This window comes from Pezoporus occidentalis, unplaced genomic scaffold (genome assembly GCF_034315485.1).
Source record: "Pezoporus occidentalis ecotype Australia unplaced genomic scaffold, CSIRO_AGI_Poc_V1 ctg51, whole genome shotgun sequence".
Classification (NCBI taxonomy): domain Eukaryota; kingdom Metazoa; phylum Chordata; class Aves; order Psittaciformes; family Psittacidae; genus Pezoporus; species Pezoporus occidentalis.
The window spans coordinates 2,449,329-2,473,080 of NW_026915847.1; the positions used below are offsets into that span (position 1 = coordinate 2,449,329).

Consider the following 23,752-nt stretch of genomic DNA (forward strand, 5'->3'; position numbering starts at 1 on the left):
CCGGACGGCCGCTGCCGGGACGCGGGGCAGGGAGCGCCGCCGCGGAAGGGGAGGGCTAAACAGAGGCACTGGCGCGCCACACGCCAGCGGGCTGCGACAGCGAGAATCACCGAGAGCTGCACAGGCCCAGAGCGTGCGGAAAGGTGAAAGGGGGGGAGGTTGTGAGGAGCGAGGCTGGTGCTTTAACTAGAATAGAAGGCTCTCCACGAGCGGTCTTCCACCAACAATTTCTGAAGAACTCAAGCTAAACCGACGCTAAAAGGCATTCGGGGACAGGGTGCCAGTACAGAGGGGCTCAAGGTCACTAGAAAAATGCTTGCAGAAGTAAATCCCGCTACAAGTCACGTCAGCTGTTACAATCACGGGTGCCTCTAGGTCAGAGCCACCCAGCTGTCCTCTCCCTCCCCACATCGTTAAACGGCTGTGCCGTTACGCATTTCTCCTCTACAAACTACTTTGATGGTCCCTCAATGATTTCCTGATGCCATATCCTGCCGCTTGTCATTATCCCCTTTTTTGTCCTTTGTCCTTGACTGACCTTGATGCATGAAGAGACAGCTCAAGCATTCAGAAGGCAGCACTCACACTGGAAACCGACAGCAGCTCTGTAGTCTCACCACAGAGGCTCTGAGCACCTTTCAGGCCATGAGCAACTCCAGAAAGAGCAGGAAACACCAGCCTCTCCTCTGCCACACAGGGCATGAACCCTGGATAAGGCACTGCACAGAACAGCACCCTCTTAACTTCCGACTACCACATCTCCAAGGAGCAGGTCTTTGGAGACTAGAAGGATACAGCTCCATCTGCAATAAGCCTGAAAGCAGCAAGACAGAAAAGCTGCTGTGCCCAAGAGAATGTGTGTAACAGCCCCTGAGGAAGGGACAGACTGAGGAGTCAAATAAACAGCCTCCGAGATTCAAGACTGCACTTTTGTCCTCACTTTCTGAAAATACATTTCAGCTTTGCAAGCAGTCGCAAAAACAAAGCAAACTTCCTAAAAAGGATGAAGATACATAGAATTCAAAGGCTGGGCACCTCCAATTTTTGTTCTCTGACACAGCTTCATCTCTGCTCTAGGGGAAGAGAATTAAAAATAATTAAAATCAATTCAGACAACAAAGGACTGAAAAGCAGCAGCACTCAAGGAACCAGACCAAGCTTGCAAACAGATGTATAATGTTGGTTATGGCATCTGTAAGTCACTAGGTCAAGCTTTGAAAGCCTACCTGGTCAAGATTTGAGTTGAAAGCTGCTTCTCTGATGGACAAAGTAACAAATGCACATTTTGGCTTTTCTACAGATCATTTTATCAGGTTTCCCATAAATGCCATTCTTGTATTTGCTTATCTCTTACTTTATAAATTTAGCAATGAAAATGCTGCAGGACAAGGGTATACTTAGCTTCTTGAATACTTGCTGAGCTTCCTTCTGAGCCAATGTCTAATGTTGCAGAATACCTTCCAAAGAGTTTTGAAAAGAACAATGATAAACTATGGAAGATAAATGCCACATAAAACCATTTCAAGACCAGCAGAATGACATATAAATGGCAAGAAAAGTCTTCATAATTTTCTTTCATACTTCATAATTTATTTCATAATTCTGCACATGAAATGTATGAACATGTAAGTATTTAGACACTTTGTACTTCTGCTGCTTGCACTTATTTGCAGGACAAGTGGTGAGCATGTTGCTTCTTGCTGATCATACTGTCAACCTAAGAAAGAGGGAGGGAAAAAAATCTTAACAAGAAGAAAAATAGACACAATGGATATTGTCAGAAACACCTCACAGCATACTGCATTTTTAGCTGGAGAGGAATGATTATGGGAAAAATAACCACACCACTACAAGTTTTCCTATACTTACTATTAGCAATCCCATTGTGGCATATTAATTGCCCTGAGGCCACAATCCCCAACAGACATTTTAGCTGGCAGAAATACAACTTTTTTATATCAAAAGGGCAGTGACCACACACAACTTGCACTGTAGCACAAGTCTGCAGCCTTGACTTTATATCATTCTTATGCACAATATAGAAGTGAAACAGAAAAATGTTTCCCACTGTAGACCTGTTAAAATAACAAAGGAGACAAAGATAAGGTATTCTTAGTGCACTTGATCACCTTGCCACTAAAGCACTTGTAAGGTATTCTCCTTGCAACCTAACTTTATTATAGACACTGTAAGAGATATGTTATTTTTCCAAAGCCTGCATGTCCAAGACAGCTGGCAGTGAATATGCACACAAATGGATATATGAAAATATGGATCAGTCACCTTATCACTTCAAAACTGGGAATGAGTTAGATGAATAGCAATAGCCAAGATGCAAAATATTAAGGAAAATAAGGGAGGAAGACAAGCCAGTCCAGTTTCTGATTGCAAACCCAAGTCAAAGGTCTGCATAATTTACATTCAGCTAAGTCAAAAGCATCTGTAGCTATACACTTACTAGGAGCAATCTGTACACTTATGTTGTCCCTCTCGTTTTCTTCTTTCATATTCCATTACATCATCATTATGTTGCTTGAAAAGCTATAAAACAGCAGTATATGATAAACATCTGGGACAACAGAAAAATATTTCTACAGCACATAAAACTGCTATTATCAAAATACAAACCAATATGTAACTAGAACAATACAGAATAAATGATCTGTAAACTATCCAACAAGGCATTTTTTTCTGCAGCTTTCCCAAACATTTTCTGCTGGCCAACTGAAAGTAGGGGGAAGGTTCCTATTGTCAATCAATCCACCACCACCACCACCACAAAAATGGGAAAAAAACCCAAAGGGACCCCACACGCGCCCTGAAAAGGGTGGTCAACATGGGAGTGCTGCTTATCCTGAACATTTCTTCACAAAACCTACCATGCCCTGCTTGCTTTATCAACATCGAGCCTATGAGTTCTCTGAAACCGGGAACATCTTACATCTACATTTTGCTCAGAAACACAACTTCATTTAGGCACACCCCTAGGTTTTTTTCCTCCCTTGTTTTTCTTTAAGATCCATTGGGGAAAATAATGTTAAAGCCTTAAACCAATAGACCTGAGGAATAAATTCTTCTGCTTCAGATGTTTTAAGTTTGTAACAGAGAAAAGCTTAATAACCTGTTCACTTTCATAAAGAAAAGCACAACATAGTTTGGGAAAACATAATTAATAATGCTTCAATCTTGACACCTGCTATAAACACCCATTACCCCAATCAGCTGACTAGGTTGCAGTCATTACCTTCAGATCAGTACGGTTTGGGAATAGTTCAAACCCACATAAAGTTCAATAAAACCAAACAAAACCACTTACATAAGCCCACAAGGCAGCACTGGTGCCAAAAGCCAAGCCAACTCCAAGCCAGTTTGGTTGGTTATAATTACGTTTTCTTGCAACAAATGCGGAACGAAAAAAAGCTAAAATGGCAGAAGATTACAAACACATTAGCATTTCTCAGTCTTAGACTACCAAGTCAATTGCTGACATTCAAGCAATCAGGGAAAAAAAACACAGACTACAAAAAGCTGAAATAAATACAATTATTACATAAAGTTGGTCACCATAACAGCATTACAACTCACCCATGTGTGGATAAACTGCAGCATGTACTCCCTGAACTATGAAGAGATGAGGCTCTACTAACAGTTCAGAGCAGTGCCTTCCTCCCTTTCCTACCCCACTCTTTTGCTGGGTCACCTCTTACTGACCCCAAAGCTTCCGTGACTGCCCACCCCACGCTCCCCGCACTCCCCGAGGGCACCGCCAGCACCACAGCCACAGCGAAGAGCGGGTCACCCCTGGCCATAACCAGCTCCAGCTCCACATTGGAAAAAAAAAAAAACCTATATACGACTAGTTGGTTTAGATAAAAATACAGAGAGGAAAACTGACACAGCAGCTTGTTGTAACTCCAGGTACAAAGCGAAAAGCGCTCCAGCTAACGGGCACGCCGCTGGCACCCCGCAGGCAACCAAGCTCCCACAGCACCCGGGTCAGCGGGCAGGCCGCGGAGCACCGGTGCAATCCCCTCACGCACCACGCTCCCGGAACACAGAACAAGCTCCTATCCGCCTAAACCAAAGCGGGTTCCCCACTACTCCGAGTCGCGACAATACCCCCGCTTGTGCCCTAGGGCGGCTCACCGAGAGTTGGCGTTCTGGCCGCCAACCTCAAAGCCCTCTCCGCTCTCAGTGCCACCGCCATCTTGTCGGCTCGGCTCCACCCACGGAGGAGGGACTGCCCTTCCTCTCCTCGCCTCGCCTCGCCTCGCCTCTCTCCCGGGCGCGGCGGGCGGACGCGCTTTTCCACACGAGGCCCGCTGCGCAATCCCGCCCTCTTCCCCCACCCGTAACCGCACTTGCTGACGGCAGCGAGGATACGCTGCCCGTCAGCTCCGCGCGGGAAACCGGCTCCGCCAGCCCGGCCCCGTGCGAGACCCCCTCGGGGCTAACCGGTGACGGCTTCAAGTACCAGCGCCGCGCGGCGGGCAGGCACTGACTCAGCGGGCGGGCCGGGGTACGCCCGTCACCGCCCGTCCCATCCTGTCCCACCTGGCGGGGGCGAGGGCGGGCCCTGCGGCGGCGCGGGGTCGCGGCGCATGCGCGTGGTCTGCCGTGACCCGGCTGGGGAAGCCCTCGGCGGTGGCCATTTTGGCGGCGCCTCTCTCCGGCCTGTTCAGTTACCACGTGAGCCGCCGCCCGGGGCTCGGCGCGGGGCAGCCCGGCGCGCAGACGGCGGCCGGGAGAGGCCGGGCCCGCGGCCGGCGAGAGCGCCGTGGTTTGTGGGAGGGAGGGCGGGGGGGTGGGGAGGCGGCGGTAGTAGCAGACAGACTTCGGCGGGGAGGCTCCCGGCAGCGGCGAGCGAGCAGCGGGGACGGGACGCAGCCCGGTCGCCCACCCCCCCTCCCCGGAGCCCTTCGGCGGCGCCCGAGCCAGCGGCGGGGAGAATGCCGTCGGTGAGCTTGCCGCCCAAGGAGAACGCGCTCTTCAAGCGCATCCTGGTGAGTGGTGGGGCGGGAGGCCCGCGCTCGGCCACGGCGGGCCCCGTGGGACTGATGGAGGGGAAGCGGTGGCGGCCCCTGCCCCGGCTCTTTCTCCTGGGCTGGTGGGGAGCGGAGCCCCGGTGCCGCCGCCCCAGCGCTGGCGGCGCCCAGGCCAATAGCTTCTTCCTGCCGGGGCAGGCTGGGCCGAGGGGCGCCTGTCACCCGCGGCACGTCCCGCCCGGGCGCGGCCCCCGCGGGGTCCGAGGAGCGGTGGGGGTGGCCGGGCCTCGCCGCTCGCCCCCTCGAGCCTGTGCTCGTAGCCGCGCAGAGCCGCGGGGCTTAACCCGAGGGCCTGCCCCGGGCCCCAGCGGTGTCCGCGGGGAGGTAAAACCGCCCTCGCGGGTGCTTCATTCAGGCGCTCGCTGTTTACGGACGCTCGGCCGAGCCCTTTTCCCCGGCGATTCTTTCTTCGTTGTTTTTGCAATTCATTTTTTCTTTCCGTAGACAGTAACCTGTTTTGTTGGTCAGTGGGGAAGATGGCTTTCAAAGGAGGAAGTGGAGAAGGATGGAGATTCTGAAGTCTTTCTGAAGTCTAGTTTATAGCTAACTCCTATTAGAAGTTTGTCATTTGTTTTTTTCTGGGCGGCAACCAGCATACGGATGAAAGAAGCTGCAGTGGAAATTAGGCAATAAATCGCGGTTTTAGATGAGATTAAGATAGTGTACAGTCCAAACACCACCAAAGCATGCACAGTTGAGTTAGATCTTAAGGAACTTGTTTCAGTTTTGATGCAGTGTTGCATGGACCTTGTGTTTCTGAGAGCTTGGGGTGAGTTGAAAATGACAGTTATGTGAGTAACTTCAGTGGATTTATCTATAAGATTCTGTTATCTGGGTCAAGCACTGCATTGTTTTCTCTCAGAAAAAGAATCAGTTTTATCTAAAAATCTCACGTTTTCTTTCAGAGAGGCTTAGGCTACTCTTTTGGATCCTTCCAGAGATCAGAAGTAACATGAGTACTTTAGTCTTCTCGGAGTAGCAGCACTCTTAAAGCTCTGTAAACTTTTTTGGGGGGATGTCTGTAATCTTCTGTTGCTTCTTCATTTCAAAATCTTTTTGTGAAAATAAAATAAATCTGTAAAACTAGAAATCCTTAGGTACAAGCATCTCATCACAAGACATGCGGCTTCAATTAGGGTTAAAAAGTAGGTGCAATGAACTGTAAAGCTTATTACTACTTTGCAAGATCCAGTCCTGCTTGGCAGTTGATATGGCTTTGTACTAAGTGTAATTTTTGATGTGTTATGAGCTGGAGAAGTAATAGCCTTGTTGCTCACTCACCCATCTTTGTAGTGAGGATGGCTTATGTGGTTACAAGTCTAACTGAATCAAGGAGCCTGCCTGTGTTTAAAACTGACTGGTCTGGGGTTTGGTTTGGGGTTTCTTAATGAGCTTGGTGCACGTCTGTCTGATTATTTGTGTGGAGAGCAGGAAAAAGGGAAGAGGAAGAGTTGGAGTTTGTTTGGAGAAAATGCTGGCTCAGCACATGCGAGTTGAATGAAGCTTCTCAATTTATTTCAGGTCAGAAAAGAGAAAGGTGCACTCCAGGCTGATTTCTGTAGACTAAAGCTATTTTAATGCTGGCTTTCTTTTTTTTTTTAAGCTGAAAATCTTTAACAAAAACACAGAAGCTTCAGGTACTGGGTAGGCTAAACTTTATTCTGGCATTTTGCGTTTTTTTTTCCTGTATCTTGCAGGGATGAGCCTGTGACATGTAGCCTAGTATTAAGACTGCCTTGTGATCAGGCACCTTTGTAACACGTGGTGAATAGGAAAAGCTTGAAGCTGGTTTTCATCACACTGAAAATTTGTGTAATAAACTACTTGTCTGCCTTGTCGTGGATAATGACCCTACTTTATGAAGTTTTGATTACCTGTTTGACTTGAGACATCTTTTAGGAAGTCCCATTTATCAGTGCAAGTCCAGAGAAACATTGTTGCCATACTCCTGTGCCTTCACTCCACCTTTCTCTTCCTACAGTCTCTCCTCTGTCTACTCCTTCTTTTCAGGAGACTGTAACCCGTCATTATGCCATATCGTCTGCTGCCTCTTCCTCTGACCCACTGGTAGCTGAACAACAGCAACAGCAGCAACAGGAGCTTGAGTCTTGCTGGGCAGCTGGCTCCCTGGTAGGACCTCTGAGCCCTGGACCAGCTAACAGGGGAGTCTGATTATCTCGCCCTGGGTCAACCCATGCTGTCTCCTGGCTTTGTCAGACCCTGGAGTCATTCTGTTTGAGCAGGCTTGAGTGTGATTTACTTTTTTTAACCAGTATATGCTTTGGTAAGCTGGCCAAGTGCTGCTGAAAGGATGCATTACCCTTCAAACAGATAATTACTGCTACATAGACTGTTAACAGAAATATAAAGCCATTCACATTTAGATTTTCATGTAGGTAGTAGTAAACACAGGAATTAAGTAGCCTTTTGTTTGTGTAAGTGAAGCATAAAATGGAAAAAACAAGCTGATTGTGTGTGTTTTAAGTTCCTGAGGCCTCATTTCTTCGCTATTTTTAAGAAGTATACCTGTAGCACAGTCAAATGTTAAGGTCTACACCAAGCTGCCCAGCTTTCCATAGTGAAAGGGATTAATCAGCCTTCAGAGTTTGGTTTTTTTTTGTTTGTTTGTTTTGTAGTAAACATCTTACAAGATGAGTAAATTTCTTTTGCATAAGGTTGTGCTTGCAAGCCAGCATTTCCACTTAACTAACAAATTCTGAGTTCAGAAACGTGTGCACTTTGCCTTTGTGTGTTGCAACACTAACTAGACTAACCTAGTCACTTCACAGGTATGTGGAAGTTCTTACAGAAACATTTTTCCATTTGGAAAGCATTTTGCAGTGTTCCTGTAGTACAGAGGGAAAGGGATCTGCCTGATTAATTTGGATTAAAAAAAAGACACCCACAGGGTTATTGATCACTCACTGTTCTGCTTAAACTCGCACTTCCATTAAAAAGAAAGTTTCTAGCTAATATTGGTTTTATAGTTTTAACTGTTTGTTCTTCAGGTAGATAGTCCTGTTCTGCTCAAAGGTGCTAGAAGAAAAGTGGATCTCTACATTTTTCCCCTTCTTGTTTTTGATCCATTTGAATATTTAAAATTAATTGAGCCTGTATCATTCTTTTGGACACACATACTCTCCAGGCAGTCCAGAGATAGCTCAAGAGTTCAGGTGGAGGCAGAGGAAAGGGTAGACTAGCAAACAGAGGAGTCTAAGGAGTAGGGAAATTGACTTTTGGTGCCCAGGAGGCTGGATGAACTCTGAAGTAAAGGAAGAAGCAGTTTACTCCATTTTTTGCTCTTCTTGCCAGCAAGTATGGAGCTAGTTGTAGGAAGCAGGGTTGGCTGATTTATTTTATTTTAATTTTCTATTTTTCTTTTATTAAACATAACTGATGAGTGTTCCTGGCATTTTGTGAAGTTATTTGTCCACTGTATCTGGTTGGGTACAGTTCATCAGATATGTTCAGTTTTATTTCACATATCCCAAAGGCAATATTCAGTTAACTTTTGTTTGGACATGGAAGTTAAATATATTAAAAATGCATTGAAGAAATACTAAATACAAAGCTTTTAGAGTTGCCATGTATTATGTGGAAGAGATTTTCAGTTCCTTAAAGCAGCAGAGGAGAAAGTTGTTGGAGTCATGAAGTTCTGGCAGAGTAAGATGGTGCAAATACTTCTTACTATAGCTGTCCTCTAGTTGAATATGATTTGAGCAGGGAGAAAAATGCCCAAATATTTAAGTGAAACACTTGTGTTTTATGATGCAAACAGACAAGTAAGAACTAAATGTGTTCAGGCTTTGTTTAAATAGTTTTACTGATTTATAACTCAAATACATACTGTAGAAGTAGCGTACTGGAGATGTAAGGTGCCATGCTGTTCTGGGCTTGTGTATATTATGCTGTATGCAGATCAGAGTTCCTCAGTTTATTCAAGAGTGGTGATTATCTGTGGTCTTCATGATATCTGTAGAGCCATACATTTTTTTATCTCTATCTCAGTTACCTTATGTGCTAAGCAGGCTTGATTAGGTGTGGCCAGAACCTCTCTCTTCCAGTCGGGCATTACAATAACCAAGGTTTCTGTTGTGGGGGGTGGGGTGGGGGTGTGTGTGCATGTTTGAATTTCGCTTTTATTTGGCCATTTCTACAGTAACACTGCAGTACTTGAGGGTATTTGAGCTGGTTGTCTTCTTCCTTTCCATGCTGGCTTTGACAAGTGTTCCACTAAAAGGTACAGGACCTTCCTAACAACAAAAAAGCCTGTTGAACAGCATCTCTTCAGTGTCTCTGCTGTAAATATGCCAAGTCCCTCCTGCTGGGACATCTTCCTGTTTCTTCATTCCAGAGCCTGCTCCCTGTCCCTCCACTTTCAAACTAGACAGACCTGTGCTTCTTCTTCTTCGCTAATACTTTGCCCAGCACCAGTCCATTAAAAGTAATGTTCTGTCTCAGAGAAGTTCATGTGCTGACTTTAAGGTTGCTGAGGTGGCAGTCTTGGAAATCTCAATTTAAGTAATCTTGATTCAAGATTAAAGACCAATTTCCAGAATTCCACTTTTATCAGTAACCAAGTAAAGTAGCACATTTTGTATGCAGTCACTCCTGCATTTGCATTACTATACAGTAACCAAGTATGCTCACCCCTGGAGTTTCACCACATACTGTCTCATCTGAAACATGGAATTGCTAACAAGGTTTTTCCTATATCTTGGCTGTTTTGATGCCAATCACTTAATATTGACTTTGCCAAAGGTAATAGGAGAAATTGTGTCTTGCTTCAAACGTTGGAATGGAGGTAAAGAACAGACCTGCTACTTGTTTTTCAGAAATATTTCTCAAACTTGCTAAAGAAATTAATTACTGTTTGAGACTAGGATGTCATTAAGGAATCACTTGAGCAATGCTGCTGTTACTAAAGCCTGTTCACCAAATCAGACCATTTGTTGACATTGGGGCTGTCAGAAATTGTAGAAACAGGATTCCCTGCTATAAATTTTTGAGGAGCAGTGTAATTTTGTTCCTTATTTGTTTCAGTTACAAGAATAAAAGACTTGTTAATAGAAAGACATAATTTCTTCACAGTTGTGAGATCATACCCATTCTGTTAAGTTGTTATGCCTACAGATACTCTTAGCTGAACCTAAAGTGGTTTTTGTAGTAATCTGAAACTGATCTTATTTGGAGCAGTAGTTTAAATCTGGCTTACATGGTACCACCCTTTATATTGGTTAGAATTTGATCAAGTTGTGTTCATTCCTGTTCTTCAAAGGTTTTCTTAATGAGTTTTTTGCTGATTGCACTTTGCGGGCATCTCAAGTTTAAATCTCCTGTCCACAGCTGCACTGCATCAGTGCAGCAAGAGTGGTGATAAGGAGTTGCATCTCTTACGATTTTGCTGATAGGGGATTTAGAGAAAATGAGCAATTACTCCTTGCCACTCTTAAAACTGAAATCATTGAGACTTGCCACAAGGATTCATGTTTGCTTCTGTGATACCACACTGTGATACAGTTAGCAAACCTTGTAATGCTGAAGAACAACCGATCTTACTAGCCATGTTTAACTGTTTTGCAGTCAGTCAGTGCTACAGGACAACATTTTGCACACCTCAGAGTTAAGGGTAAAGACTACTACAAAAGTAGAAAGTGCCAGTATCCTCATCATGTGTCTTGGGCTGTATTGTGAGTTACAGCTGAGTGAAAGTATCTGTGTAAGTCCCAAAGAACCTATTGTGTGGAGTCTTCTTGGAAGACTCCATCATATCTTGGAATTTGAATTAAGTTTTTTCAGATGGTCATTAGGAGGTGCAGTTAGTTTCATACTAAATTCACAGGTGAAACCTGAGCAGGCCAAGGGACAGTGATCTTAGTTAACATGGGCAAATTCACAGTAATTCTCCCCAAGGAGAGGTTAAAGTAAGCAAGTACTGGCCAACTGAACTAATGTTGAATAATGGATTTTTTCTGCAAGAGTCTTGCTCTGGTGTGTGCAGATTTCTGGTTTTACTTCTAGAAGAGCTGTAGCTATTCATCAGCAGTTGTTTCCAGAGGGATTTTGTCCAGTATTGGAATGAGGCCAATTCAGAAGCATATACATAATACAGATTTTTTTTTTCTCTGCCTTAATATTAAATGAAAATGTACACATATTTCTTACCTTCTTCCTAACTAATTTTGGTTTGAACTTGTTCTCTTCCTCTGGTTGTATTCTGCCAGGTAGTGCTAGTTACAAAGGTATTGGTCAGTGCTAGAGGAGGATTTCTTAGTTCCTTAAATTAGTCAACTGCTGAAGCTGTTTCTTACACAGAACAGTTCCATTCGTTAACACTGCAGAACAATGGAAGAGGATGATTGTTTTCGATTTGACAGGAAATATGCAAGTTTGCCCCAGAGTTTTTCAGCATTAATGTATCTGTAAAGTTTGTGTGGGTTTTATTTTTCAGTTGTCATGTTCATATGTCTCATATTTGTCATGAAACCAAAGTCAGTGTGGTGGAAGCTTTTGCCTGGAGCTCTTGAGCTGTTTGATATGGTTAGTGCTCAAAAGACCCATTAATTCATGGTGAGTAGTTGCTCCTAATGCTTCGAGCTTTCAGAATCTTCTTTACTACGTTTAGCTTGAATTAGTGCACCTTAGTGACTTGAGCTGATCTAGCTGTAGGGGGAGACTAACTGTACTGGAAAACAGCTTTGAGCCACACAGCGCCTGGACTTACTATCTTCTGAGTGCTACATCTGAACTGTGCTGGAAGAAATAGATAGCATCTGAATGGCAGACATGCATGTCATGCATTGTAAGTGCACACCTTAGCAAAAGCTAGGGCCAAGTATGCTAACACTTCCTGCTGCTGAAGGTCTTACCACATTGTCATTGCCAACATTGCTATGTGATGCTGCAAGTGTACGTATTCATGGTTGCTACTGGGAGAAACTGCGGAGTCCCTTCAAGAGCACATGCTATATCTGAAAGGATTTCTCCAGCTGGATTCTGCTCAAGCCTCACAAACCCTCAGGGAAGAGAATAACAGGGTGCGAATCCCTGAATTGTTCTGGCAGAACAGCACGGTCTGCACTGGACTTTCTCCTGAGGACTTCCAGATGGAAGTAAAAAACCACTTGCCTTTGCTCAAGTGTAGATCAGTTGACCTGTTCGTTAACTCTTGTATATGATAGGGAATAGTCTGCAATATTGCCTCTTATGATGACACAGGCTATGTGATCTCCTGAGGAAGAGAGGCTGAGTACAGTAGACTAACAATGAGAACTTAGGTTTTCATCTCTGTTGTCTCTTGGGGCTGAATCCAATTTTGGTACTCATTCAGTAAAGAAAATGACATTCTTTGGCTAGTCCATCATTGGCTGGATTAGGGTGCTTGCTTTAATGGAGTTACCATCAGTTCAAAGTGGTTTCCTGTGGGGTTGTTTGTGGTGGTTTTGGGTTGGTTGCTTTGTTTTGCTGTTGTTTGGTGGGTTTTTTTTTATGTTTAAGTACTTGAGTTTGCATTCATTTTAATTCAGTTAATTTGCAGATTATGGGGGTTTAAAAAATTGGCCTTAAGTTTGAGTTAAAAATGTGACCTTGGAAAATACATAATCTTAGATGATGTAAAGTTCTTCATGACTTTTTTTGCAAAATTCTTTTTAATGGAAATTGCATGCTATTGCTTTCTTACAATTCTAGTTCAAAGAGCAGAATGTTTGGGAATGTGGTCCTATCCCACATGCCTGGGTCTGCTATCCTTTTTACTCTCATCCCACTGCTTCTTAGAACCAGCTGTGCTGGTCCAAGTAAGAATAAAAAGAAAGCAAATAATAACACCCCAGTGTGCTCCCATTTGTGAGTTTGAGGAGTTAAACGGTACATACCTTCTTTGCTTTGATATTTATTCTTGAGGAAAATCCTCTAGTTTTTCATGTTTCCAGGTGAGAGGACAGAAGACAGCTTTTTTATGTTATGACTATCTTCAACTTCACCATGAGATACTTTCTGGTCTGCTTCTCACCTGTTTAATCAGCTGCAAAATCCAGCCTGGATGGATTCTTTTTGTTTTTAACTAGTGTAAAGTGGTTTTAAAATGCTCTTGAATCAGCTGGGTTGGATCTTCTCAAGTGCCCCTGCTAGAAAGGCTGCTTTCCACTTTCTGTATTGTGATCTAGGTGATTCTTTGCTTAGATTGAGTCATGCCAGTGTAAATTTACTGAGCTATGAAGCTTCTAAATGAGACCCATGGTAAATCCTGGCATTATACTGACATATGCTGAGCTGTTGTTAATCATTGATGTTACTGAACCTACAGGACAGTTTAATCTGTGGTGTAGTCATTACAAAATGTCTTAGAAAGAGCGAGTTTAATTGGCTATTAAATTGCCTAGTTATTAAATACTTGTAGAACACAAAGACTGCTTTTTGATAAAGAGGATTTGCACATCTGTGAATATGTGCAAAATATGTCATATGTAATGGCAGAATCTGGTCTGCCATGTGCTGTGTATTTGATGCTGGGATACTTAACCTGCATATTAAAATGCTGCACTTTATTATCCTTGCTTTTTAGTTGGAAACACATGTAATTGACCATTAAAGTGTCTATTTTGAGAGGGAGGGAATATGCTGAAGGTAGAATGTGCTGCTTTTTACAGGTAGCAAACAATTTGAAAACCTAGTTCAGTACATTTCAAACCTACAGCTGTAAAATTTCTAAGAAAATGTGTTTGTATATACAACAGATAAAAAGAACAATGCTGAATTAAGTCTGCATGGAAGTCATCTCTCTGCTGTTGTCAGTAGCCCTTAGGAGTTCAACTGTAATCAATAACATGACCCTTCTAAAGTAACTACCATATGGGTAGTTGCTTAAGAATCCAAGTCAGTCTTAATCACTAGCTGTAGGTTTGCTGATGAGGTTTAGAAAGTAGATGCACTAGAGAGGGAAGATTCAAAACTGGAACAAGGGTGGACCAAACTCCATCCAGCATTTAGATGTCTACATGTAGGTAAGCTGTAAATAGTGAAGTCTTTCCACCTTATGGCAGACATCAAAGAAGAGATGCAGAGCATTCACATTTGACATGCTGAAGCATCTGTAAGACATCTGCTGGCCAAAGACTGATTCTGCACAGATGCTGAAAAACAGTTTAGGGATGCAGACACCATAGCATGAGCTCTCCTTCCACCTCAGACTTGGGATTCTTGAGAATATGGGCTAGCTCTGTTCCTTATAATTTCAGAGACTGTCAGTCTCTGTCTAGTAATTGCCATGCATTCTGATCCATTGAATAAATACTTGGGGGTGGGGAGCAGTGCAAATGCAAATTCTCTTCTACCTGCTGCGCTCTTGCATGATTTTGAAGAAGTCATACTCTGTCTGCCTCATCTTATTAATTCTTTGTAGAATTGTATTAAAGCAGGTGCCATTTCCTTGCCATAAATACGGAAAATGGGTTAAAAGGTATATGAAGAATCTTGATGTGTTTGGAGTAGGCTGTAGTTCTGGCCACAGCATGTATAGAAAAGCTTGTTTGATATCTTAAAAGATCTGGTAACTTATTAAAGGGAGAAGCTTTGAAGGGCAGCAGATGCATAGTAGAGATTCAAGGCTGATTGACAGTCAGATTCTTTTCTTTTAAAGCATTAGCCTTAACTTTAACCTTACTTTTTAGAAGTCTAGCTTTCATGTTTTCTCATTGTGTGGTGTCACAAGCCATAGCTGGAGCACTTGTCTGTCAAGCTTCACAAGCAGGCTCCAACTGGAAATGTATATATGCAGGAGTTTAGCTTAGAGGAGGGAACTCTTATAATAATCTGAGACAGAGAAATATGTTACTTCTGCAGAACAGCTATCCCAAAGTAAAGGTTGGAGGCCTGGGAGTGACTACTACAAGCTGTTCATCTGGGAGGGAAAAACCTACCCAGATGAAAACCACTTCTTCTTCCAGCAAGCCTGCATCTTTATATGCCAAGAATACTTGAGATGTCAGCATTCCTGCTTCTCTGATTTTATTTTATTTTTTTTTTTCTTTTATTGCTAACCTTTTTTCTCCTCTTGCTAAGAAACTACTGAGTCCCTTAGGATTTTCTTTTCTTTCCCGGGCTATGTCTTACTCATACTCATCTTTCCTTGTGTTAGTCTTTCTATTCTTCCTTTCCCCTTTGGAATATTTGCTGTCTCCTTTTTCTTAAAAGACTTTTCTTTCATATTTCTGTTCCTTGAAGCCCCAGAATCACCAAGGTTTGTACCAGCCATGGTGGCATATGCTGTATTTGTGACTGCTTTCTTTCTCATTGACACCTTTATTTAAGCTTGTTAGTCCATAATTTAAGAAGTACGTAAGTATATGTATGGCTTCAAGTAGTGGAATCTCAGTGATGCTGTTGGACTGACTTTGATGAAACAGTCACCTCTTATCTGAGGAAGGATGAAACATGACCTTGATTTCATTTGTTTCCTTTCTTCCACTGCCAGAACACACAACGTGTGTATGGAATGCATACACAGAATAAGGAAACTCATAAAGTGATAAAATTTGAAGTGTTTCCATTAACAGAATGAAATAGGCTCAAAGTATTAATTTGAAAGGTTGGAGAAATTGTATATAGGAAGTTACTTCAACTTGTCTTGATCTAGAAACAACTGAAAATTGAGATCTATGATGCTTTACTGGGGAAAAAAAAAAACAGTTCTTCATGTGGTACTTCAGATTATAAAAGTACGTGATCAGTTCTTGATAGTGTATTGGTCCTGTCCAGTGTTCTCTGGGCTGATGAGAACCTTTCAATAGATGTAAATGGATATAAACTGGTAAATTTTTCCTTCCTGCAGCCTAAAGGGAGGATTTGTTGTAATTCTCAGTGAATTTACTCTGTTATAAAGTACCCTGCATCATAAGTTCTGATTACACTGGGAAAAATTTATGTGCAAATGTTTCCTGTCTCTAGCATGTATACCATCGTGGTTGACTTTCCTTAAAACTTCAAGGTGAAAGACTGGTTGTTAGAGTATGTAAAATGGAACTGTTTAAAGATAAGATTTCATGTTCATAGCCAGCATCTGAGAAGCTGTACTTAAAAGCAAATTGCAAAACCCCAAAGTACCCCTTCTGCTTGTGACAGTGGCTTAGTTACACTGGAGATGTGTTCTTAAGTTCTTGTGGCTGCACAACTTTTGTAGCAGGTTTTGCTGCTTCCACAACTACCTAGGTGGGAGCAAATGGCCCTTTTACTTTAAGGGAGGAGGCCTGTGTGGTAACCTCTGTGACTGGTGATTTCAGTTTACACACACACACACACACACACACACACACAAACACAAGAGGCTTGATCTTGTGTTGTCACCTGTAAGCTTGCTTTCAGCTCTGACCAGTGGCTGATTACTCAACCAGCTGCTTGACGGCAGGTAATGACTGAAAGGTGTGAATAATAACAACCAGGCATGCATAATTAAAGAAAAAAAAAAAAGGCCTCTTATGATTTCCTCTTACCTAACCCTTAATCTTCCTTTGCTAGGCGGGTGCCCTGCTTACTTTTCTTGTCCTTGGTGATACAGGGAGTTGTCTTTTGGAAGTGTTCAAAGTCAGGGTTGGACAGGGCTTTGAGCAACTTGAGGTATTGAAAGATGCCTCTGCCCATGGCAGAGACATTGGACTAGGTGATCTTTGAAGGTCCATTCCAGTCCAAACCATTCTGTCATTCTTTTGTTGATACACTCCTCTTTCAGTCCATTTTGCTTTGAAGGCTCTCTCTGAGCATCTTCCTCTTTTTCTCCATGATTCCCTTTTTGCAAAGGGTGGCAACAGGGTAAGGGGAGAAAGATCCTTAGTTTGTGATGCCTTTTGGTCTTCAGCCTTGATGTTTCAGCTGTATTTACCTGGAAAATAATACATCTGCTTAGGAGTATACCAGCTTTTTACATCTCTGAATTTATTGGTAGTGTTTCCATCTGTGTTTTGAAAGAGAAAGCTGGACACTAAACAGCACTTTCTGTGATGCAAAAGCAATGCAAAGCAGGGATGTTGAGGTAGATACACCATTTTCTTTGTAAGCATTTCCGTACCATTCTTGTAACTTTTCAAAGTTTTATTTTTAGAACTTTCTGCTTGATGGGAAGACCTGTTGGGTCTGTCTTCTCTGAGGTTTTGTTTTTTTTTTTTTTATGGGAGTGCTTAGAAGACAGATGGTGTCCATACGTGCTTACGAATGGTCTTGCATAGTTGATTTGGAGCAGCACAAGGAAATGGGGAATCCTGAACAAAACTTGTTTAGGAGGACTTGAAAACTGCTGGCTGTAAACAATTTTACTCTCCTTTCAGCCATCCTGCCCCCAGAACTGGTCAGCTGGAGTCAGTGAGATCCTGTTACGAATGATTTCCTAGTTATTAAAGGATTTGGGTCTGCTCAGGCACCATGTTTCTGTACTCTTTCATTCAAGTCGGAACATTGGTGTTACAGTAATTCCTATCATTTACTTAAGTGATTTAGTGTATGAATTGTTGTTTGCAACATTGTTTCTTCCTCCTTTGGCTTCTATTTAAAAGATTAGCACAGGGAGTGGTTTAATTGAAGTGAAATACCTAAAACTGGTTTTAAACATTCATGCTGTATGCCATTTTACATTGCAGTTGCCTTGCATAATGAAATGAAACTCAAACACAAGCAAATTGCTGGAGATGGATTTAAAAAAACTGCAGAAGAATGTTTTAATTTCCAGGATGGCAAGATAACATTAGTATATACCAGTTTGAAAAGTTTGGGTGTATGTGAAATATATGTGGTATTCACACTGATGGTAAGAGGTTGCTTTCAGAGACAGTTTAATCCAGATTCCAATGACTTAATTTTCTTTCCTGCCTGTATGCTTGTTGGAGGTTGTGTTGTGTGTTTCTGTGAAAGATAATTAAGCCAAAGTGAGTTGAATGCTTACAAAGATACCTTATGACGTAAAGTTTGCTTTTATGTTAAAAGGAAGTTGAATCTCTGTAGGTACTTCTGCTTCCTCTGGTATCTTATCTGAGAAACTGCTGTATAATAATGTGGTCTTCAGTTATATATTTAATCTTGTGTTCTTACTAAAATATACTAGAAATTCTTTCCATCACCAGAAAAAAATAATCACAGGAAGGTCATTAAGCAGGATCCGTTAAAATATCAGTACATTTTCTAAAAGCCCTAACTGCATTGATGCTTTATGTTGGGAGTATGGAAGTACGTTAGCTCTATTTTTAATAAATGTTCTCTGCTCTTCTTCAACAGAGGTGTTATGAACATAAGCAGTATAGAAATGGGCTGAAGTTCTGTAAACAGATACTTTCTAACCCAAAGTTTGCAGAACATGGAGGTAAGTTTTCAAATGGCATGTGCTGTCTCTTTTCCCTATACTTTAAGATAGAGTGGTAATTTGTAAGCTTTGTGTTTATTGCCCATAAAGCAGAAAGAGTGTCCAGAAACCTTCACCATGGTAAGTACTTACTGTTGGTAAGGTTTGTAATTTTGAACTCTGGTCTTGCCAGCAGTCAGTATTCATAGCTTTACTATTCTTTGTCATTATTCTGCAAGTTTAATATTCATTTTAGCATGGTGCAAGTTTCTTAATACAAGTATGTGTTGCTTAAGTCACTTTACAGGGGAAATTGTTAGTCACTCATGTAGAAGTGAAAGACAGAAGCAAGAGATTGAATGTTCAACACTGTCTGCGGTTTGCTACTTTTTCTGAAGGAATATCCTTATTGTAAAAAGAAGGAAAAGGTGTTTGTCCCTTGCTGTATTTTCAGTCAGCTCTTAAGACTGAGTGAAGAGCTTCTTCTCACTGTCTGGAAATGTGGTGGTTTTTTTTCTCTTTGCTGACTAGCTTGGCATGGGTGGATGTGTAGAAGTCTATGTTGCTGATAAATACTGAGTAGTTATAATGCTACTTTACAGTAAAAAAAAAAATAAATCTCATCTCTCTCTAAAATGTCTACAGAACGGTTTTTAGTGCCTTGAAATAAAATGCTGCTTAACTTTTGGTGGAAGTAGTGCATGCAGTTTATTGTCATGTCTGATACACTTTAGTGGATAACTGCCAGTATAGTTTTTCATGAGAAAAAAGAATGCAAAACCTTGATGCTGATAACTGAGTTTAAATTTGCGTTCATGCTATATTTAGAGTTGCTGTATTAGGCTTTAAAACCTATGAAAATGAATAACTTATACCTATTTAATTATTTATATATTTTTTTAGAAACTTTGGCGATGAAAGGCCTAACATTAAACTGTCTAGGGAAGAAGGAGGAAGCTTATGAACTTGTGCGTAGAGGCCTAAGGAATGACTTGAAGAGTCATGTCTGCATCCTTTTTGAAACGGCATTCACTTATGAATGGAACGGGGTTAATTTCTACAACTGCTTGATTTATAGAGTGGCAACAAACACCAGTACTATTAGGCTTCTGACGGGAAGTTAAGGATTTAAGGTTTGCTTCCAACACGCAGTGTTTTGTCTAAGCTATCAAAAGGGCAGATGCTTTGCAGCTAGCTGAAATATTATTCTGGCTTGCATTATGTAGTTTGTTTGGGGGTTTTTAATCGTTAAGCTGCAAGTCTAAACTTACGGTGGGCTGAACTATGCATTTAAGCATGTGATTTGCTTTAAAAACATTAGCAGTTGCCATTACATTGATAAGGACTTGTCATATACTTCGAGTGCGGGAAGTGCAAGCACTTCAGCTGTCTAATGTAAGCCCTCACTCAAAAATGTGTTTGAGTAAGCCTGATAATCTTCTCAGAGATCCTGTGGCTTTATTTCCTCCCCCCTCATGCAAAAAGTACAGTTTCTAGCATATTATTTGCACCCTGTACATATTATTGGCAAACAGTTCTTTGTCTTCAAGTAGCAAGCAGTTTTCTTCATACAGCTAAAGAAAAGAATTGTAATGATTGTGATAACACTAGTGTCTGTTTATAAAAAGCTTACAGCTTTTTACCAACTGTTCTGTCACTGGCATGTTGGATCTGTGTTCTCCCTGCTCAAATTCAGTAGAATCCTTAACAAGAGTTTTCCAGGTTGGCATGTCTATGGCCTTCTTCAAAGGTCAGACAAGAAGTACGATGAAGCTATCAAATGCTATAGGAATGCACTGAAATGGGACAAAGACAATCTTCAGATCTTGAGAGATCTTTCTCTGCTACAGATTCAAATGAGGGATCTTGAAGGTTACAGGGTAAGTATACATACTGCATATAAACTGTTGGATCCAGATTGTTAAAACTATGTGCTCCTCAATACTTTGTGAAAGTAAAAGCAGATGTGCTACTGGGCAGTTTCTCTAAAGTATGCAGATTTAGTGGCATGTTAAATGAGTCTTTTCAGCTCAGTGCAGAATTGTTTGCTCTTTTTAATGCTGTTTAATCCAGCTGTAGACATTCCTGGTCTTTTCTTGGAAGGATTCCTGCAGGTAGAAGCCAATGCATTCAGATGATGACTGTTACTCAGGCAAAGGAGTTTCTGTTTTTTAATAACGTACTACTGTATATCCCCCCATTAAAGCCAGTTGCCACTGATTTGCTTTTGACAGTAGGTAAAAATAACAAAGCAAGGATGCTGCATGAAACATGCCCATGCTAGACATTAGTGATGGCTCCTTTGGGTCCAGATACTTCCTTATGTTTTCTGTGAGCTGTAAGACTGTGGATCAGAACTCTTGAATATTCCTCTTCTTTACTAATACCCAAAATGTTTAGATTACTGTATTGTTTAATGCTTATTTTATAGTAAAGCTGAACGCAGTTTGGTTAACTTAGTTTAGAACCCTCTTTCTTCCTGTTACTGCAGCACCAAGTTATTTGCTGCCTTGCCTCAGTTGTTTGTATTTGCCATGTGAGATGTTCTTTCATGTTAACCAGCCATTACGAGGTTGTAGTGTCATGGCTGTGATGCTTCTGTAAAGAAGTAAACTTTCTATTGTCTTCTCTATAAATGCTATTTCTACTGGAGTTAGGTCTCTGTTTTTCTGTCTTCCTGAATTGTGAGCTGATGTCTAGCTTGCAAATACCTTTATTTCTTAAAAAGTAACAGCTTCTGTTTAGCATGCATACAGCAGAGATGTTTTGTTTTGTCAGGTTTTCATCTTTCCAGTTTTTCCTTGTACACTTAAAGTTGTGGTTGTTAAAAACACATAAGTTGGTCTCTTCATAGATTATTTCCTGTTCAAGTTAGGGTAATGTTAATATGGAAAGAGCAAGTTTTGTTCTCAGAGCTGTGTGGAACCGTCAGCTAAAACAGGTTCTCAGTGAATGTATTCCCGAGTTAGGATGGTTTTTTCTCATGAGTAATTTAGAAATTCGCCACCCTTCTTGCTGAGACAAGATAGCCAACGCTTAGCATAGGTGCCAGAATACATTTACGAATGTGTGTTGTCTTGGCCTCTAGATAAAAGTAAATACAAATGCATAAGTGCTAAACAAACAAGGAACACATGATTCTAGAATGCATTAAGGATTAAATGTTAACATGCTTTGAAGCCTTGATTCTTGACAGATCATATGCTAGTTCCTGAAGAGTGTGAATTTGCTCTCAAAACTGAAAGTAAGGTTGTGAGTAGGTTTTGTTTGTTTTCCTTCACTTTAACTTCCACCTTGTCCTACATTATGCTGTTTTGAGTGATCATCATTCTAGTCAAACTGCTGTAACTGGTTTTATTTCTTTATTAAGCCCTACTTCTGACTGGGCTTTTTACTAGTTAGTAACTTTTTTCCTTTGTTTTAAATTACTTAAAGATGTCTTTCAGGAGTCTGCAACAAAATAAGTAATAACTTCTTCCTCAGATTAAAACAGCACAATACCAAGCAAATCTGTTGCATCTGACAGCTGTAATTATCTTCTTGCCAAAGAGTAGGCATACGCTTGCGTGACCTATTTTGCCTAATAACACTTGAAATTGTTAATACACATGTACTTCCAGGGTGAAGTTGGAACACCGGTATTTAGTAAATCTTTCTGCAACTCCAAGTATACTTAATTGCGTTCTGTATATAGGCGATGAGACAGGAAAAGCACATGTGTCATACATTGACAAAGTCTGACTCAACAGTACTCAATTGGATGTGATGTGTTGTGGGGGGGGGGGGGGTTTACTCAGTCAAGACCATCATAGTGTTTTAAAGCTTATCCTTTCTTTTGGTTAAAAAAAAAATATATTTGCAGATAGAAAACTAAATTTTAGTGTCATTCCTTAAATATTAGAATACCGAAGACAGAGTATGGCCTAATGGATTCTACAGAGCATCAGAATAAAGTCAGGAAAATTAGTAGCTCCTTTTTTGCAGGAAACAAGGTACCAGTTGCTTCAGCTCCGACCTGCACAGCGAGCATCATGGATTGGTTATGCTATTGCTTACCATCTGCTGGAAGACTATGAAATGGCAGCAAAAATTCTAGAGGAGTTCAGGAAGACACAGCAGGTAAGAGGAAAACATGAAATTTCTATATGGATTGCTGCTTAAGCCAAAAATAAAACTGTTTTTTCAATGATGTGAAAACTTTATGCAGTTTCTGTAGTGAAATGAATTAAATCCAAATGTGTTCTAGAAGACTGAACTTTTTCATGTGTCTTCCTCTCTTATGTAGACATCACCTGATAAAGTGGACTATGAGTACAGTGAACTGCTGCTGTATCAAAATCAAGTGCTCCGGGAGGCAGGACTACATAAAGAAGCCCTGGAGCATCTTTGTACCTATGAAAAGCAGATCTGTGATAAACTGGCTGTCGAAGAAACTAAAGGTAATTACTTTTTAAAGATATATTTAAATGCTTAGTATACAATGGAATGCCTGTACTGTCAGCTTTTCCCATCTTTTGGAATGTCGTCTGTGATTTGGGTTTAGACTAATTTATTTAATTCTGCTGTGATAAAGGACTCATTGTCTTGCAGCTGCTCAGTCCTTACCATACTCTCCTCCCAGGTTCGTAAGACATCAATAGAGTAGAGATACACTGTTCTGAAACTTACTGAGCTGCCAAGCATTTCAGGCAGATGACCCCGAATCGATGTCCTGAAATTCTGTTTGGGTAGTGTACCCATTGCATTACAGCTTTGATAGTCATCCTGACAGGGAGACAGTCTTTGGCAAAGTAGAAGGCTTTTAATCATACTCTTTCAATCTTGCAGTATATGGAAACAGGCTCTTTAGCTGGAACCCAACATAGGCTTCTGTTACTGTACTATTATAGTCCTAGTGTATACTATTATAACAGAGCAATGTAAGACTGTGTCTTATATTCCATAGCTGGAATTGCAGTATGATAGAAGTTCATTCTTACAGCTCTATTATCATGTGCACTTTTTCAAAGCATGCTTTGTTCCTCTTCTGCCTGATGTTCGTACAGTCCTTCTGTGAAACTTCCAATCTGTTGAAGGTACTGTTTGTTCATGGCCCACATTGGAATCTGTTTGAATGATTGTTTGAAGCAAAGAGAAGAAATCCTTTTACTTTATAATATTATTCATGTAGATCTTGTGACTAGCTGCCTGTTCCTGCTAACGGTTAATCTCACTGTCTCGCAAAAAAACCCTAGGAACCGAGTATTATGGAAGGTGTGTGGTACCTCCTTAAGCAAAATGATTGCAGGTGACTCTCTGCAGTTGCCAAATATGTTATTTGGGTTGCATATAAATGGAAATGGGTGCAGACATTATGCTATCACTAGATTATATTTCAGACATAGTAGTG

General features: G+C 41.4%; 2 protein-coding genes across 5 annotated transcripts in view; one reads left to right on the top strand and one right to left on the bottom strand.

Annotated features, from left to right (window-relative positions):
• Positions 1–1,565: 1,565 nt before the first annotated feature.
• On the bottom strand, positions 1,566–4,256 carry NDUFC1 (NADH:ubiquinone oxidoreductase subunit C1). Of its 2 annotated transcripts, XM_062637209.1 has the most exons (4): positions 4,147–4,256; positions 3,317–3,420; positions 2,459–2,541; positions 1,566–1,717 (listed from the first exon to the last, which is right to left on the bottom strand). In XM_062637209.1, coding segments are annotated over exons 1-4 (249 nt in total). In that variant the 5' UTR covers positions 4,208–4,256; the 3' UTR covers positions 1,566–1,716. The 2 variants fall into 2 exon arrangements, with proteins under 2 accessions (XP_062493193.1, XP_062493194.1); XM_062637210.1 differs by lacking the exon at positions 1,566–1,717 and having other exon boundaries at positions 2,458–2,541.
• A 328-nt stretch (positions 4,257–4,584) lies between these two features.
• The window catches only part of NAA15 (N-alpha-acetyltransferase 15, NatA auxiliary subunit), a 38,665-nt gene continuing 19,497 nt past the window's right edge, over positions 4,585–23,752 (top strand). For all 3 annotated transcript variants that reach the window (XR_009968215.1, XM_062637211.1, XM_062637212.1), the window contains exons 1-6: positions 4,585–5,003; positions 18,300–18,384; positions 19,267–19,371; positions 20,086–20,243; positions 22,348–22,482; positions 22,649–22,802. Coding sequence is in view for 2 of the 3 variants with exons in the window: in XM_062637211.1 (XP_062493195.1) it covers positions 4,602–5,003; positions 18,300–18,384; positions 19,267–19,371; positions 20,086–20,243; positions 22,348–22,482; positions 22,649–22,802 (1,039 nt within the window). In the remaining variant the exon portion in view is untranslated. The remainder of the gene's footprint in view (positions 5,004–18,299; positions 18,385–19,266; positions 19,372–20,085; positions 20,244–22,347; positions 22,483–22,648; positions 22,803–23,752) is intronic.